The sequence below is a fragment of the Gallinula chloropus genome (genome assembly GCF_964237585.1).
Source record: "Gallinula chloropus genome assembly, chromosome: 4".
In the NCBI taxonomy this organism is placed as follows: Eukaryota; Metazoa; Chordata; class Aves; order Gruiformes; family Rallidae; genus Gallinula; species Gallinula chloropus.
This window is the reverse complement of record NC_140088.1, coordinates 83690293-83708615: the sequence shown is the minus strand read 5'-3', so window position 1 is coordinate 83708615 and position 18323 is coordinate 83690293. Positions and strand designations below refer to the sequence as shown.

General features: G+C 45.1%; 1 protein-coding gene across 1 annotated transcript in view; it reads left to right on the top strand.

Moving 5' to 3' along the window:
- Nucleotides 1-18323, top strand: part of SFXN5 (sideroflexin 5) — a gene marked incomplete at its 5' end in the record, with an annotated part of 94557 nt that overhangs the window by 59104 nt on the left and 17130 nt on the right. Inside the window, 3 exons of the mRNA XM_084263572.1 lie at nt 4633-4748; nt 6977-7062; nt 16131-16248. Of these exons, the coding sequence (XP_084119698.1) occupies nt 4633-4748; nt 6977-7062; nt 16131-16248 (320 nt within the window). The remainder of the gene's footprint in view (nt 1-4632; nt 4749-6976; nt 7063-16130; nt 16249-18323) is intronic.

The window sequence follows — 18323 nt, the reverse complement described above, 5'->3', positions numbered from 1 at the left end:
TAATTTTATCTGGGAAAAAAAATCACCAGCAGCATTATGGTAATTGCTTATATAAGCTTATTTATTTATAAAGATGGTGCAAAAATTGTCCAGGCATGGAGAAAATTGGTAAGTAAAGGGGATTTGCTCACTGTTACAGGTCCTTTCTCAGCTGTCTTAATGCAAAACTTTCCTTGAAGCTTTTTCCTTTGCTGTGCAAGTGCAAAGGAAAAAGCTTCTCTCAAGGATGCTGAGCCTCTTTATCTAGCTCCTGCTTTCACAGTTTCTCTGATCTTTCTTCTCCTTTTACTACTGAAGGCTCGTTGCTTTGACCCTCCAGCCTTCAGTTTCTGAGCTGGGTTGGGGTTTTTTTTTTTCCCCCTTTCTGCCAGAAAACAGGTGTTTGCCCTTCCTGCAAAGCAGGGGGTGACAGGCATCTGTAGGTTCCACTTGATTCTCTTTCTGAGCACTTTGTTTGTACGTAGGGGATCTGTGGACATTGTTATTGCTTTCCTGGAATTCTCCTGGAATATGTTCATAGAGGCTTTCAGCTTTCTTTTGATTTTTATAACCAGGAGGGCAGTAGAGGTGAGTGCAAGAGCCAGGAGGCAGCTCCGAGGCTGGGTTTGAGTCAGAGATGCACGCGGGAAGTCTTTGCCGCTGGGTTGATCTATTTTCATTCCAAGGTGTAAGGAGAAAGAGGTTACACTTGTGTCAGCATTGATTGAGGACCCATAATTAAATCGTTTAGCCTGTAATTAATTCTCTAGTTCTTATTTTATTTGTGTACTGTCATGCTTCATTATGTGCCAGGACATCAGGAGCCCTCCCACTAATTGCTGTTTTGTGGTTTTGAAAGCTGCAAGTTACTGGTTTGCAGACCTGGGCAAACTGTTTAATTAAGATGCGTCTTCCCGATGCTTTTGAACTGCCAGCCCCCAGCAGAAGGGTAGAACTTTTACCTTTTCTATGTGAAAAGCCAGGGGCAGGTGAAAAGCTCTTGCTCCACTAGTATTAAACTGTTTTCCTTGCCTCCCTCTCCCACCGACTTTGGCTGAGCTGTACTGGTTGATAGCAGCTGGAAAACTAGAGATATGGATCACAGCTTTATGGTCTCCCATCCCAAGGGGGCATGAGAGGTGGAGACTTGGGCAAGTGCATCTACTGCTCAGTTGAAAGACAGACAAAGACCCTGAAAAGGTGGCAGTAGGAGTCTGGTAAAGCCCTGGAAAGCTGAGATAGGCACTGGGAAAACTGATCTGTGGGACTTACAGCCCTCAGAGATGCTCCACATGTTGTATCTGTCTTTGCCCAATAAACTAAGCCATATGCTGCCTATAGGGTATATTTAACACAAGTAGTTCCTCCTTGAAATCCACCTTCACAGTGGGACCCCAAGACAAGTACAGGCCATGGGGATGTATCTGCAGGGGCCTTCAGACTCCACTTGTGACAACACAGACCACAGGCAGTTAGGAAAGTACCCTGGTAGCTAATGCAAGCTCTGTGTGGCTCTGATCCCCACATCATGGCTGGTGGCACTGGAGCAGAGTGCCAGGAGGTCGGGCTGTGCTGTCATTCTCTGCCAAAATTAATTTGTAGTAGCTGAAAATCTCAAGTTGTTCAAAATATCCTCCCCAGCCCTGGGGGATGGGTCCAGGAAACCAACCCAGGTAGAACACATCATGGAAATGGCCAAGGCTCTGTATTGCCTGAGGCTGGCTTGATGTAAAAGGGGGTTGTGCTTGATGTTGGCCACCCTGCACCATCATCTGGGTGATGAAGTTGTTGTCTGTGAAGGTTTTTGGTGCAGGAGAAGGGAAGGAGTGTGTCAGCACTGTCTTGTGGAGAGCCATGAATCCCAAATTTGAGCGAGAAGGGGCTTGACCCTTTCTCAGAGATGTAGGTGATGAAGTGTATCAATGCCAAGGGTTATTGCAAGGAACACAATATACCTGCTTCTTCCCAGGTACTGGCTGTGGATTGCTGTCTTGAAGGTAAGGGGTGTCACTGGCATTGGTGTGCTTTACACCAGAGAGATGTATGTGGCTAAAAACCCACAGAAGACCCCAAAGGCTGCATCCCAAACCTCGTATGAAGGAAGTTAAAGCTGGTGGAAAGACACCCATTGGAGGGCAGGGAGGTGAGGAGCATGAAGGATTTCTTCTCCTTGACCTTGTACATTGTTAAATGTGTTTAGGTGGCACATGGTCGTATTTAGCATGTGGAGAGCACCCTGGGTTAGAATACACACACACACACACACACACACACACAGAAATAGAGTAGGGGGCTGCTTTTGTATGTGGACCCAGCTTCCACTAAGTATTTTTACAGAAGTAGTTTCCAGGCTATTATCACAATTTCTTTCCACCTCCTGAAAATCAAATTGTTTATACATTTCTCTATTTATTTCTCATTCCCTCTGTGTGTGAGATGTCCATAAGATCCATTTTTCCCCATAATTTGCAGCATTTTCTGCTTCCTTGGAAAGCAGAGCAAAAGCAACTGACAGTTGCTTGTCTCAGACGGATGGGCTGGGTTCAGGTTTTGAATTTGGGACTTGGTCAGTGAAACCTTAACAGGTTCCATGAAACCCTGGGGTTCTAATGGAGAAGCATCTAGCTGTGGTGGGAGCTTCAGACCTGAACACCCCATCATAAGTCTCGCAAAAACCTTGTGCTGGTGCATCCTGGCTTGGGCAGAACATCTCTGCTGGCGTGATTTGTTTATGTTCAGTCTTGACTGAAAGCTAGAAGGACAGTGTTAGAATCACAGAATCACAAGTTTGGAAAAGACCTTTAAGATCATCAAGTCCAACCATTCCCATCCTAAGCTAAACCATATCCCTAAGCAACTCATCTACCCTTTTTTTTTGACACATCCAGGGAAGGTGATTCAGCCCCTCCCTGGGCAGCCTGTTCCAGGCCCTGACAACTCTTTCAGTGAAAGATTTGTCTCTAATATCTAATCTGCCCCTGCCCTGGCCCAGCTTCTTGCCATTTCCCCTTGTTCCATCTCCTGCCCCCTGGCTGAAGAGACCATCGCCCACCTCTCTACACCCTCCCTTCAGGTAGTTGTAGGTGGTGAGAAGGTCTCCCCTCAGCCTCCTCTTCTCCAGACTAAACACCCCCAGCTCCCTCAGCTGCTCCTCATAGGATTTGCCCTCCAGCCCCTTCCCCAGCCTGGTTGCCCTTCTCTGGACTCCTTCAAGGATCTCAATGTCCTTGAAAAAAGGAAAAAAAGAAAAAAAAGAGGAAAAAAAAAATCAGAAAAGGGGGGAAAAAAGAGGGTCTAAACTTGCTTTAAATGAAATGCCTGGGTTCTTTCAGATCTTGGATTAAGGAGCTGTTATCTGTGGCAACACAGATATTTTGATAGATGGGAAGAGTGGTCCGGTAGTTTGAATATTAAAGAGAGAGACAGAGTGTGCGTGTGTGTATGTTCCTCTTCTTCTTGAGTGTAAGGAGCATTTGTCACCACAAATCATCTTTGATTGCAGAGAGCTGCATTCGTATAGGGCTCACCCACCCACCACCCTCAAAAAATTAGACATTTGTTATATGACATGAATTGAGATTAATTAGCGAATATTAACCCATCAAGCAGTACAGAAACACATTTTTGGAAAGCAGTGGTACTGTGCAGCAACAGTGGGTTTGTGTTAGTTCTGGTTGGAAAGTTTGCAACAAAATGTGGTGGTGGGGGGGTTGCTGGAAAATGCCAGTTTATCAAAACCAAAACTTTTACAGGAATTAGAAGCTGTTCTTTGGAAAAATATAAGAAGTGCCTGTGCCCCGGAGAGGAGCTGTGCCTACCAAGGATGTTTCTCAACACAAACCCACCCCCACCTCCACCATGAATGCAGGGCTGTGGTTTGTGAAACGTCAGTGGTGAACCAGAGTCCTCTAAAGTGCTGCTGGTTTGTTTTGCAGTTTGGAAAAATATTGTTAGAGCAAACAAGTGGGTCTCTAACAGAAAATAATTCCACAGAGCCATTTTTCCCACTAAAGCATGTAAAATAAGGGCAAATAGTCTGCAGGACACGTACTAATGGAATATTGGTCCATGGAAACAACCCAACCTTGTCTTATTTGATTAGAAAAACAATTTATCCTCCTTGAGAGCTCAGATCTAGGCTGTCCTTCATAGCACAGTGAAGTGTCTTGCAGCGTATTTCCATCATACCTTTTCAAATCCGTTATATTTAAGGAAGAATTTGTCATCTGGCTTAGTAAGGGCAGTTAAGACCAGCTCTGGGATGTGCCATCAGAAGAGGCAGCTGTCAATCACTTCTGCCTGGTGGCACTACTACTGGCAGCCCAGTGCAAGGATCTGCCTTGACTTAGTAGATTGGGTGAAGCATCTCTGTGGGAGCTGGGAGCATGTGTGAACACCAACATCTGGAAATGCTGCTACGTCTTTGCATCAATAGCTTCCTGGTTGTGGAAGCAGATCCCTTTGCAAGTAAAAGGAAATGACCTGGTTATTACTCTCCTCTTAAGAATCACACCTTTGTCTTGGTATAAGAGTGGTTCCTGGGCTTGCAGAAACTTCGTGGCAGGTTGGTGCAAGCAGAGGTGAAGGGCTGTGACGGCAAACATTTGGTATTGACCAGGGTCATAGCTAATCATCTGCTTTTCTCATCCTCAGCTAGTGCCAATATCTGCAATGTTGTCCTGATGAGGCACACGGAGCTGGAAGAAGGAATTGATGTTTTGGACAGTAATGGAAACATTGTCGGGTCTTCCAGAATCGCTGCCAAACACGTATGTACCTGTGATGTTCCGGGTGAACACTTGGATGAGCTTGCACACAACTGGCCTTCAGGCTTTATGAATCCCACAGCAGTAGGAATCAATGACTTGAAAGACCTAGAAATAGATGAGCTCTACCCATCATGCAGGAAAAATGAAGTGGCAAAACTCAACGTCTGCTTTATATCCACACATGCAGTTGCACAGCCACAAAAGGGAAGGTTGAGTCACCTTCCCTGGATGTGTTTAAAAAAAGGGTAGATGAGGTACTTAGGGACATGGTTTAGCTTAAGATGGGAATGGTTGGACTTGGTGATCTTAAAGGTCTTTTCCAACCTTGTGATTCTGTGAAAACCGCGTGTGCTGATGGATGCAGGCTCATGTCATGCAGGTGAATTCGGTGGCTGACCTTGATGGTTTGGAAGGGTGCAGGTTGGCATCAGGAAGACCCAGAACAACTGATACATTCACAGCCTTAGGATTTCTTTGTGGAAACTTGTAAGCAGTTCGCGTTGAATACGAAGGAAAGATAACTTACACCTTTTTCTAAATGAGGAAGACTTCATTTTCGAGCTGAGGAGCTTTTTAACCCTTACCATGTCAAAGCTGCATTAACAATTGCCATCCAAAGCTTTGTGAGGGTAGCCAGATGTCTCTATCCTCATCCTAACACCTGGTTTGCTTTTTCCCCTGTAACCTTCTACTCTCTGCCATCTGCCTGCAATTATTCCCTTTGCTTCCCTTCTTACATAGTTTTGTCTTCTGAGCATCATCTGATTGTCTGAGGCATGTTGTTTCCAAGTGGGCTTTAATCTGAAATGTAAAGCATGTACTGAAGCACACGCCCAGGCAGAGGAGTTAATAATATAATGCTTGGCATTTCTCTCGCTCCTTCTGTCCAAGGCTCTTAAGGCACTTCATAGACAGCAATTAATGTACAGATTTACAGTCCTAGGCAAGAAATGGGAGATCTCTAATACATCTCCATATTGTTGTTTAACAGGGATCTTAAAACAATCTGTTGAAGGGCTTGGAGATACTTATTTGAGTCAGTTTTCCTCACTTGCATTAACTGCCTTCAGGCCCCAGCTTCTCTTCTCCATCCTAATGGTCGAGGTGGAGGCAGAGAACATAGAAAATACGTATTAAAAGTGAAGGTACTGTGGGTGTGATTTAGGTGGAGTTTAAACAACAAATTTGGGACTTCTGAGAACTTTTGCTCAGCTGCCATTTAATCCCAATGCTTCTTCCTGAATCATTTAGTACTGGCTTTTGTCATGTAAAATTTAGCAGACCCCTTGCATGATGTATCACCTTTCTGAGACCTCCTCCCGTTTGGAAGGAGTGAGTACACCCAAGCCTACCTATATACATAAGTCCAGTCCATCAAAAATCTATAGTATCTTCTGCCTGGGTCTGCCATGCATGGTCACAGTGCTTGGGGCATCCCAGGTGGGTGCTGGCAAAAGTAGTTGGAAGAGATACATGAAGACACGGTGGTGCTTAAACACCTTGCTAAGCATCTATGATCTTCTCTAGGTCTCATTTCAGGGTAATTTATATGCATCATGCTCCCAAGCTGTTCTCTTTGCTGCTTCCCAGTGAATTTTGCCAGTGAGAAAGCACCAGTGGAGGGACAACTGTAGCTCTGTGGCTGGGTGTCTTCCTGGGAGAGGAGAGCCCTGTGTGTTGCCATACATTGCAGCAAACCACTAGCGATTAACAAATAGAAACCACTCTTGGAGCAGTTGATAAGGCACTGTGTTCCCCCAGCATGTATGTGATATTGAAAGTCAGTTAAGAGAGGAAGTGTTGAAGCTGCTGCTCAGTCCTTATGGAGGTATTTCACCTTACAGCATCTTTCAGGCTGCTGTTTTGCCTCTCTTTCTTCCTGCAGGCAGCACTAACATGTTTGCATAGGAATCTGACAAGCTGTTGGAGCACCGTTGGTCACTCAGAGTGAAATCATGGAAGCTATCAGGTGTTTCCATTTATTCCACTGGACTTGTGACCAACCACGGGGTCCAGCCCATTGTTTGTAGCCATGGGGCCAAAAATAGGTTGTATACAAATAGTTGATAGCTAAGTTGAAAGTGTGTGTTGATACATTCATTCACATATGCAATAGAAGAAAGGCCAGCCAAACCGCTCTGTGCCCATGCCTTGGTTGCTCAGTGCAGGTGCCTCCTAAGATTGGGTTTAAATGTCTGGGATTTGTTTGTTTGTTTTTCCCTTTCCAGGCACTGCTAGAAACAGCCCTGACTAGAGTGGTCCTGCCAATGCCTATACTGGTTCTACCTCCAATTATTATGTCCATACTGGAAAAGTAAGTGTTGGGTACTACGGGGAGCTGGGGTTGCGGAGGGGGTGGGTTCAAGGGGATGGGAGAAAAGATCCTCAGTAGGTGCTAATCATTGATATTTCTTAGCATTGATCCATGAAAGACCTTTTTTGCTTATTAAAATATTCATGTTCCATAATTTTTGACCATTGTAGGCAGTTAAAGTGTTATATTGATGTGTTTATATATTGATATGGGTATTTTAAACAATTTTTGGAGATCCCAGCAGTTTGACTAACCCTATTCTGTAGGTCAGCATGAGCCAAAACTCTCAGAATTCGGTGGAAGAATGTTCATAACTTTTCAGTCCACCCTTCAGCCAACATTAGAGCTGCCATATGGGGTCGGGCTAAAGGTCTTGGCTCATGTTCTACCAGCAGTCGGGACTGTAGGAACTTGCTGATCACTCACCACATCCAGACTGCCTTGGACTTGCTTGTGCCCTGTTTGAACTCACTTGTACTTTCTTTCAGTAATACCCTGTAGCTTTGACTTCTCCAGGAGAATGTTTCATATATTTTGCAGAAATTTGCTTTCCATCACTGTTTAAGCCAGAATCTCTCCTGGCAGACGTCTCCATTGAGCCTCAGTGTTAGGAGAGCTGGCAGGAAAGGGCAGAGTTATTATTTCATGTCCAATTGTCTCCTAACAGAGTTCTTAATAGCAAAAAAACCCTAAACTGCCCTATCCAATGGCTGCAATTCCACATTGGTTTCTAACACCTCTGCTTTTTCTTCTGCCCAGAGGTACTGTGAGCCTGTTTGGAGCTGTTGGATGCCTGTGGCTCCTTAGGACACACATGAGCTACTCATTCGGATCACCTTCCCCACCTCTGGAGACTGATTAGTGCGTTGAAAGATGGGGTTGCTAAAGGGCTTGCTACCTTTGTCCAGACAGCCAAGCTGGAAGCACTCTTTAAACAAATCTGTTGATAATGGCTGCTCTAAAGCACTCCACCGACAAAGTAAATAGCAATTAGTATGATTAGGGATTGACCCATAGCTTTGGTTAGCCTTGTTTACCTTTGTAGAAACACCCCTGGGCAATTTTCTCTCCTCAACGGAAGGATCCGGGCTGCTTCTGTGACTTTGGAGTCAACTTTTTAACATCTAAATTTCAAAAACAGCTACAGTCTGGTATCCCTGTAGAACCTCGAGGGTCTCACCAGGCTTGCTTCTTCCCATGGCTTGGGTGTGGGTAGAAACAGGGCAATAAACTCTGTTTAGGGACCCGTGAAGTAAACTCTTTTAGCCCTTTTTGGCTGAAATATATTGCTTTTCCTCTCTTTTTCAAAGGGATTTTGGTGGTTCCCTGCTGCGGGGCACAGTCTTGGTAACACTTTCTGCAAGCCACTGTTTGGAGATGGATGCTGGAGACAAACGTGGACATGGGGTAGATTCCAGTCCCCCTAATTTTGTGCAGAGCATGTGATTTTCACTGCACAGTCCTCTTTGATGAAAGGTCTGCAGCCTCTTCCCTGCTCCAAGACCCCCTGTCACCCACATGGTCCTCCAGCCCATGATCTACCTGCAGGAGATGTGCTTAGGAGTAACCATCTCTTACTCTGGAGTACATACCTCACTCTGGAGTCCCTTTCTCAGGGCTTACTCAAAGTTCTGTGTAAGAACAGGGATTGTCACTTCTCTTTGTACCCTGGTGTCTTGGCAGCTTCCCTGCTTCAGATTCAGACGCGTGATTCTAGCCTTTATAATCCCATCAAAGCTGCTTTGCTGTTGTCAGCCGAGAGGACTTCTGTTTTCATCTGTCCACATGCCAGACACTTCAGAAATGCCACCGATTTGTGATGTTCTTACTACAGAGCTCTTTCTTTTTGCCTGTCACACAGAGGCATTGCAGCAAAGGGGCTCTGTGCGTGGCTGTTGGTTTAACAGGGGCACTGGTGCCTCTCTAACCCTGCTTTGGTGATGAGCTCATCCAGGAGGGATCACCTCAGAGGACAAATGATTTTATCCCTGTAATGCAGAGGATCTTTGCCATTCTGATTGTCAGCATGGATGGACAAAAGTCATTATGTGCAAAAATTCAAAGTTTACAGAAAGCTGGTGTATAAATTACTGTCTCCAACAGGAAGCACCAAGGATCATCATGGGTCTTGCTAAGCACCCAAAAGCTAAAACAAATAGTAAAGCTCACTTCATACTTGGGGTAACATAACTTCTTGTATTGGTGGAATGAGTTTTACTACATGCACCAGTGCTCTGCACAAGGCTTACCAATACTGATTTTATCTGTCAAGCAAAGTGGACATACAGGAGACTGTCTTCAAAAAAAACCATCATTTTAATTACTAGGAAGACTTAATTCAGGTTTGTGGGAAAATATTTTCCTTCCCACCACCCCCAAATGAAACTCAGTAGATATAAAAATACCTGGGCACTGCTTTTGTCTGCCTAAATTCCCCTTAAAGCTTTGTGCCTACAGTTTCATTTTCCATTGGGTATCTTCGTATCGTCTTTGGATGGGGGCCTGTGAGTGAGAAGGAGCAGGGGCAGAGAGTGGGGTGCAGTATGGCCATGCAGCTAGAAGTGGTGGTGGTATCAGTGTAGGACACAGAAGCATCACCCTGACGTGGGGAGTATCCCTTTCCATAGCTGAGGGATTTGCAGTCCAGGCCTTGACTCACAGACCTTTCAAAGTGGTGACTGAAGGACACGCTTGGAGGTGGGACCTCATTTTGGAAAAACAGCCTTGGAGCATTTGGTGACAAGTTGTAACTTCTTCAGTTTAGTAGACCTTTAGTTAGACTAGGGTGTTTTTAACGGGAGCCACATCAAGGCAAGCATTATCAATTTATTTATAGAAAGCTTACAGTGTCTATAAATGAGAAAGACGAGAGTGACGGCTTCTTATTTGGAGGCTGGAGAGCTGGAATCAGAAGGTGCAATCTGGATCCTCTACTAAGTTTTCTGCATTCGGGGTTGTGGCGAAGGGGGAGCACGATTCTTCTGCCTCGCATTTCAATCTGGGTGGTGCAAGTGGGTGACAGTGCTGCTGTTGGGTGGGAATTGCACCCCCCCCACCCCCACCCAGGAGCAAGCTACGTGCTCCCAGCAGCGGTTTTCAGATTCATAGAAAACTGACTCCCTCATTTTCATCTCAGTATTTGAAAAGTTTATTTTAAGTGGCCAGTTCCCGGTCGTCGTCTTTCCACTTGGATCCAGGTCTTTCCTCTCTCTCAGCCATCTCTCCATCTGCATGTTTTAACTCCTCCAGCTGCCTCTCTCGTCTCTTGTGCCATTTTTTTCAGCTCTCTTGGCTTCTCTCATCTCTTTGCCTGCTGTGTATTTTAACTCCCAGGGCCGCCTTCTCTGCTCTCCAAGTAATTCAATGTTACCTCCCACTGCTGAGCTCCGCAGCTCGCCATTCTTTCCCCATGTTTCATGCATTTCCTGCTGCTTGGACGCTCTGTTGAAGCAGCTAACATATAGAATCAATGTTTATTTTGAGACTGCATATGCCATGCGGGGAACACGGTGTCAGTTATTTTGTGCAGATGTATTCTCATTTAAGTTTTATAAATAATATCTATGTTGGCAACTTTAATACGGAAAAATATTGGTTTCACATCGTCTATTGAGACAAAGACGACTCAGCTATGGGATGTAGCTGACTCTGGAACAGACAATGGAAGGCCCAGGGAGGTGGTTGAGTCACCTTCCCTGGATCTGTTTAAAAAAGGGGTAGATGAGGTACTTAGGGATATGGTTTAGCTTAGGATGGGAGTGGTTGGACTTGATGATCTTAAAGGTCTTTTCCAACCTTGTGATTCTGTGAAACTTTGTTATTACCTCCACAGCGTGGATGTGAGGGGACAACTACATCCACTGCATGAAGTTGGACTGTTAGTCCCTCAGACCATTCCCTTTATTCAGATGCTCCTGTGAATCCTTTCATCTGGTAGTTAGGGTGAAATCTGGGAAACAGTGCTGGTTTTTTCCAGAAAGCATGAGACTTCTCCAGTAGTCTTTCTCCAACTCCCAACTCCTTGCAGAGCTGAAGCCACAGCTGGTCTATGAGTAGACCATCTAGGTCTGTGTATAAGTGCAAACTCAGGTTCCCCCATAGGCTGAGCTCTGTGGTGAGAGACCTGTAAACCCAGTGCTTCATGCAGTGGACAAGTAGACCACAGCTTATTCCACCAGTCTTGGACACTTTGAACTATTAGCTGGCAATGGAGAGTGAAGAATGGAAGAATGTAAGCTCCTCTTATCTCCTTATCCTAAAGCCTCTTCTCTGCCTCACAGTACAAGCCACCTCAGAGGGTCTGAAGCACAACAGAAGGTCTGAGGATGGGCTCCAAGAGCCCTTGTATGTCAGGCTTGACAAGAGGAGACCCTGGAGCTGACTGTGCAGCATTGATGAAGGGGAGAGAAAGCTGGAACTGTGGGCAATGGGCAAGAGCTGAGAGAGAAGTGAGGAGCAGAATAGTTATGTCTATGGAAAAGGAATGTTTCTACTCTTTCTTTATTTCTGCACCATCTGATCCTGTGTCCAGCATACCAGCATCTTCACGCAGCAGTTAACAGGGCTGTTTTCCTGTAAAGCTCATACAGTGAGGATGCTCCCAAACTGGATCAGCATTACAGAGCTGCTCTGTCTTAGCTAAGTGAGCCTAACCATGAAAAATGGATTATCTTGATGGATAGCCAGTGCTCAGCCCATGTTTTTCTGATGCTGGAAGGGAGTTTTCAGCTGCTTAAACTGTGTTTTTCACTGCAGAAGTGTGTGTGAGGCAGGAGGCCCTCCTGGACTTTGTGTTGGTGGCCTTTAGCTGGAGATATTCTCCTTCTGACAGCGTGTGCTGAACGTCTCCTGCAGGTGCTCTTCTTCCCCTGAAGTGCAAAGTCTCTCCGTCCAGCTAAACCCTCGCTGAAGTTTGTTTTAAACTAAACAGCTGCCAGCAGTGACACCTTAAACTGCTGTGGCTGTTTCTAGAGTAAACATTGAAACTGCTCCTTTAATTATGTCAATCAAGCATAAAAATTCCCCCAGCCTCCCTCTGTTTGAATCTGCTTCGTCCTCTGGAGGGGGCACTGGGTCTGTAGCCAAGAGCAGGAGATGCTCCTTGGCAAGGACAGTGGTGGCCTGGCTGGACAGGACAGCAGATAGAGCTACAGGTTGCTGGAAGAGTTTGGGATTCCCAAAATGACCCCAAAAGCTGAGAAAAGCTCAGAAACACCTTCTGCAGATAGCAGAGACTTAATGGGCTCTCTGAAGCAGAGATGTGGTTCAGTGCCTGCTCTGGGAGGTCCTCAGCAGAACTGGGATCTGGGGTAGGACAACAAGCCACTCCCAAGTTCGTTTGCACATCAGCAGGGTGCTTCAAGCCCCAGGCTCTGAGGAACCTGGGGTGCCTCAGGATACCCAGAGCTTCAGCCTCCAGCACTTTTCTTACCCCCGCCGGCTTCCTCAGTGTCTTGCAATGTATGTATTAGCTTTGAACCTGTTTATACCAAACACTACAGAAACCCCACAGAATCTGTCAGCTGGGAGACTTTGGTTAACTCCTGTCATATTTAGTTTAGCATCTGACACCTCCTTCTAGACAAATACAGCTCTGGTTCACTGAACCTGATAACTCCTTTTTAGTACAGCAACTGACTTCCATATGGAATAAATTACAGTACCTCTTGAAAAACGCCAGAGGCAGCTGCCAAATTATGCAAAATTTAAACCACTAATGAACAATGTGATGAAAGTTGAATGAAGGTGTATTTACAAGATCTACAACACACTGTCTCTGCGGAGCAGATGTACTGTCTGTACAAGTATGTGTGTGTCTGTGTGTGTACCTACGTACATGCACGCTCATGCATATTGAAATGTTATCCCTGAGGTCTAGCTGGTTTAGGTATATCTGTTAGCACTGAGCACTACCTAGGATCAGGGAGCCAGAAGCTCCCCAGTGTGTTACTGCCTTTTCTCTGTCTGCCAGGCAAATTTTAGGAAAGGGAATTGCAGAAGGAATAGGAGTTGGGGGGTTGAAAGGGAGGTAAAGAAACAAATCTTTTTAAAAAAAACCCCAAAACCAAAACACCCCCAATAAAAAAAGGAAAGGAAAAAATAGAAAGAAGAGGGAAGTACTACAAGAACACATGTTCTTTGCCACCCAAAGGCTGGTGTGTAAACACGGATCACTGATACTAGCAAGGCAGAGTGTTGGTGACAAAAATTTGGCTTATGAAATGGTAGCAATGAGGGATGTGTATTGTGGTCTTCCTGCAGATTCCTAATGTGAGACCTGCTCTCAGTGCAAACTTTTCAACCCTATGTTGTCTAATCTGAGCACCAAGGGTTAGTTCACCAGAACCTGGCTGGTCCTGGTCTGTGTACATGGTGACAGTCTGTAAATCGGCCCTTCTCATAGGAGAGTAGCTTCAAGTACTTCTGCAGAATTACTGGTTGGGTGAGATGCTCTTTGCTCTTGTGACTATAGCAGCCTGCTTCAGAAGATGCCAATGGCAAAGTTGGGCTGTCAGGAGGATTAAAAGCCCAGACCTCTACTTCCCTGGTCGAACCCCTTGGCAGAATGCACATGACACTGTTGTAAACTGATCACTCTTCAACGAAAGGATATTCATTTTATTTATTTTTAATCTGCTATAATACTCTGCACTTAAACTCTTTGACAACATTTAATCATTCACTTTGGATGGGGGGCTAAGGGGTGAAAAGAGGGGTTTGATTGCTTTTGACAGCTAACAAAATGCAGTGAGCAATATTTAAGTTAATATTCTTCTGAGATCTGTGTTGAGAGCAAAGATCCCAGGGACAGAAGAAGACTGGACCTCTCGACTAATTATGAGTCATTTATTCTGAACCACACAAATTTTAGAATCTGAATCCCAATTAAGACATTACACTACATGTGTTAATTAGTCCCCTCTCCTTTTTAAATCGAGCCATAACTCTTCTTAATTAGGAGGTTAGCCATTGTAATTTGAACTGGTCTGAGTTTGAAGCACTCCTGGAAGTCACACCTGAGGGCTGTACCGGGGATCATTTTAAATTGGTTGGGTTTTTACTTGGGTGATTACAAGGTCCCCGACAGGGCAGTAATTAAAGAGGGTGCAGCTTCCAAATTAAGGTGTCAGGGGTGGTATAAGCAGTGATGTCTTGGTTCTAAACTGTGCTCCAGGGATGCTGGTCATATGATTTTCTCAGCGAGGGCTCTCATGGATCATGACAGCTTAAGCAGGAGACTAAATCAGTTCCAGCAGTTGCCCCTCTGCATCCCAGGGACTAGTTATCACAGCTCATTGATGGCAATGCTTGAACAGTGCATTTGTTAAAGAGCCTGGAGCAAAGTAACCTGCTTTCCTGACTCAGACACAACATTTGTGGACTTCTGCAGGAGTCTCTTAGGTTAGATCGTGCTCTATGCAGAATGAAGCAGCTAAATATTGGAGAACAGAAGCTTAGTTTTCACAGCACAAATTGATAGGATCAACTCTGTCTCGATAGCTTATTAGTGAGGAGCTGAGATATTGGAGGAGTTAAAGCTCTGGATCTTGTTTTCCTTCCCCACTTCCCCCAAACCTTCTCAAGATGAAGACAGCTTTTAGCAAGCTTTGCTAGCGAAGGGTGAAGAGTCTGAATGTTCAGACACACAGACAACGTACAGCAGGGTAACAAGTTCCCACACATCAGCTGCTCCGTTATAATTCATCAGGTGCGTGTTTGTAGCCTGCAGGAAACGTGGAGTAGATGGGGGTTGAGGTAATCTGTTATCTTGCATTGGCTGCAGGCACGGGCTGCACGGGTAGATGTGCCTGTGAAAACACTTGTGCCAGTGCCAGAGCAGGCTAGCAGCATGCCCTGATGTGGGAAGGGTTGCCTGTCTTGGTTTTGATGGGCACCTTGTGAATGGTGCACATCAGGATCAAAATGCTTTTTTAACCCCCTGGTGATGGTGACCACAGTGATGTTCAGCAGTTAGTGTAATCTGTTTGCACCTGTTGACCAAAAGAGAGCTCCTCTGTTATCACCCTGGTGGAAAGGCATTAGCTAGCAGGTCTTAGCTCATGTTCAATGGCAGGATGCCATGAGTCAAGGGCACCCTCAAGATCTGGATGGACAGAGGAGAGATGCACGTTGGGACTAAGGCCATAGTGATGACCTAGTAGCCAATCTGCTGACTCTACATTGCTAATATGCACTGAATATTCAAACAAAACTCACCATCAGGTTGCTGGTTTATATTCCCAGTTGGTTTCGATTGGAAGAAAAAAGTTGAATGGCAGATGTCATTTTGGTGTAAATAGCTCCAGAACAAACCCCTCAAGAATTAACATTCTTCCCCTTAACATTTGTAAACTGTCTGAGGTCCTGTATCCTGGAGTATACTTAACATACCACCTTCTACCAGCAAAATGTTGTCCCCCTCGTTTGGTGTTAATTGCATCAGAAGGGTCACTTGATGAGTCATTATCAGAATCTGACCTTGCACTGTTTGCTGTTAACAAATCTTGAACTCATAAATATCCCTTGAGGACAGCAAGTGTTAAAAAATCCTTATCACCCACTCTGCAGATGTTTGATTTTTTACAAATTAGGGTATTGTCAAGTTCATGATTTTATTAACCCATTAACAAAGTTGTGTGTCTTTTTCAGTACTTGCAAAGTTCACAGTACCTCTCAATAATCTAATTTCCTTCTGCTCACTCAACATAGTCTCCAAAGCTTTAATGTGGGTGACACCTATGTGTCCAGATGACCTTGGGTGCTGTTTACTCCAGTGTGTTGCGGTTTGAAATTGAGAGGGGGAGTGTGTGAAGTGATCCTGCTGTAATTTAGGAGTAGTGAGCAGTTAGGTTGGCGTGGACTGTGTGTAACCCCAGCAGGTGCAGGAGCACAGTGTACAGGGCTCGGGATCTTTTGTGGGTGAACTTGATGATGATGTATGAAGAAGGAACCTAGACCAGTTAGGGAGAAGAAGACCAGTGGATCTGGTTGAGCACCAGTGTCTGGTTTGATGATGGCATCCACTCATCTTGCCTACAAAATGGTCTAACAGAGCCTTTTCTTTCCAGAACGTCGCTCCTGAGGTCCCGTCCCCGGATGATTCTCCCAGTCCAAAGCCTTGTGTGCCTCGCTGCCTTTGGCCTGGCCCTTCCCTTGGCCATCAGCCTCTTCCCGCAGATGTCTGAGGTCAGTACATGTCTGGTCACTGCAGTGGGATATCTCAGGGACTTACCAATGCCACTGCTTCTTGGCCTTCCTGGGTAATAGTCTCACTCCTATGAGGCCTCCACCATTCTTGGATGAAGTTGGTTGCTGTCTTCTTCACTTTAACAACTGGAGAGTCACTGGGCAGGTGATGATTCTGTCTGTCTCTCATATGTTTGATGTGGATGTACTCTCCCAGATGCATGCTAGTAAAGCACAGATTAATATCACATGGCTTTTCCATACTTCTAACCAGTGTTTGGACCATGTGGTGGGATGTACCTTCCAAGCGAACAGAGGAAGAACTGAGCAGAGGAAGCTTTGTTCCACCTGGAAAACACACCTTTTACAGACAAGGGATGCGATCCTCCTCCCTTTCATTGCACCCATTGTTCTCTCAAGGAGGTGGTCTTCTCCAGGCCTCTCCCTTGTGAAAGATATTTAGTAATCAAAGAGATCAGGAGGACACCCAGGTTGGAATAAGGCGGGTTTTGGAATGTGTGAGAATAATCTGCTTGATCACCAGTCAGAGGAGGGTGTCAGCTAGCACAGTGGGTATGCTGTCCCTCTTTAATGATAGCCAGGTCAGGTCTGGTCAGACCACAAGTCAAGAGGTGATGGTGTTTCTGGCTGATGACTTCTGATCTAAGACTCCACCTGGGTTTGTCCTGTCTTGCTGCGGATGTGAGCTTAGTCAGAGCTGAGCTTCACAGAGGAGAACACAGTTCAGCTCTCCCTCTCCCATGACAGTGGTGTTTCCTTGGTGTTAACATAGTGACAAGTCTTTGTCAGCTAAGCAAAGAGCCTGGGATATATGTTTGATGTGGATGTACTTTCCCAGAGCTTCTTTCAGGGTTTCTGCCTTTTCATCTTCTAGCCTGGGGGGTGAACAGAAGAAAACTTGCCAAGAAAACGGGCAGAATGACTAACAAACTCACTCATACCCAAGTTAGTTGAACAAATTCCAAAGGTGTATTTATTTGTAAGTCATTATTTTTGACTGTTGGGTGTTTGGAGCTTATAGATCTGCAGAGTGTAAAGTTGTACATTTGCAGGGAAGGTCACTGTGATGAAGTGATAAAACCTATATTGAACTGAGTGAGGGATTTACTGGGGTTCTTTTTGTGTCATCTAGAACAGTTGACCAGAAACCGGTGTATCACAGTCTCTACTGGTTAATACATTTTTGGTTTGGTCTGGATGGGTTTATCCATGACTTCTAGCCAGGGAATCTCGTTGTACACTTCTCTGCTAGACTGAAAAACGTGTTACAATTTTTTTGTTGTCCTTTGAGCTGTTTACAGGCTGAGATAAAACTGTCCCTTAATCTTCTCTTTAAAAACCGGAATATATCTCAATCTTGGAGTCTCTTACTAAAAGACGTGTTTTCTGAAGCTTTAATGATTCATATGGCTCTTTCCTTAAACTTTTTCTAATTAGTCAACATCCTTTTTGGAGCAGTTCCATAAGAACCAGACACAGTATTCCAGTAAGAAGTTGCACAAGTACCAGTTGCAAGAGCAATGTGATTTGCCTGCTTTTACTTGAATTCATACATCCACAGAGCATGTTAGTCATTTTGGCATGTGCTCAACCTTAGCTCTTCGTCCATCAAATTTTTGCTGTCATCCTAAGTTCTGCTCAGAGGTTTTGGTTGTGAAAGGCTGAGGAGGAGTATTTCCAAATTTTGCACCTCTTCAAGGTACATCCTGAGTATGTTTCAAGTTCCTGTTGGAAGGAGACTTGGACATTGGAGCATCCCTTATGCTCCTATTTCCAGGGAAAGGAGCTTCTCTCACCAGCAGGTAGCCTTGACCTTTCTTTCATGGGAGGTCTTCTTTCTAGATAATCAGGGAAACAAGACCACAGGAGTTACCACCGACCACATTTACCCCAGTGGTGACATTGCCACCGTTCCCCCAGAAGGGTACCCCATGCCATAGGTACACTATTTGCATCCAGAGGCAATTTTATGTTTTACCTTAGTACTTTTCACATTGACTTCTTTCCCACATATCTAGAGGTCTCTGTATCAGTGACCAGGGCTCTTGATTAAT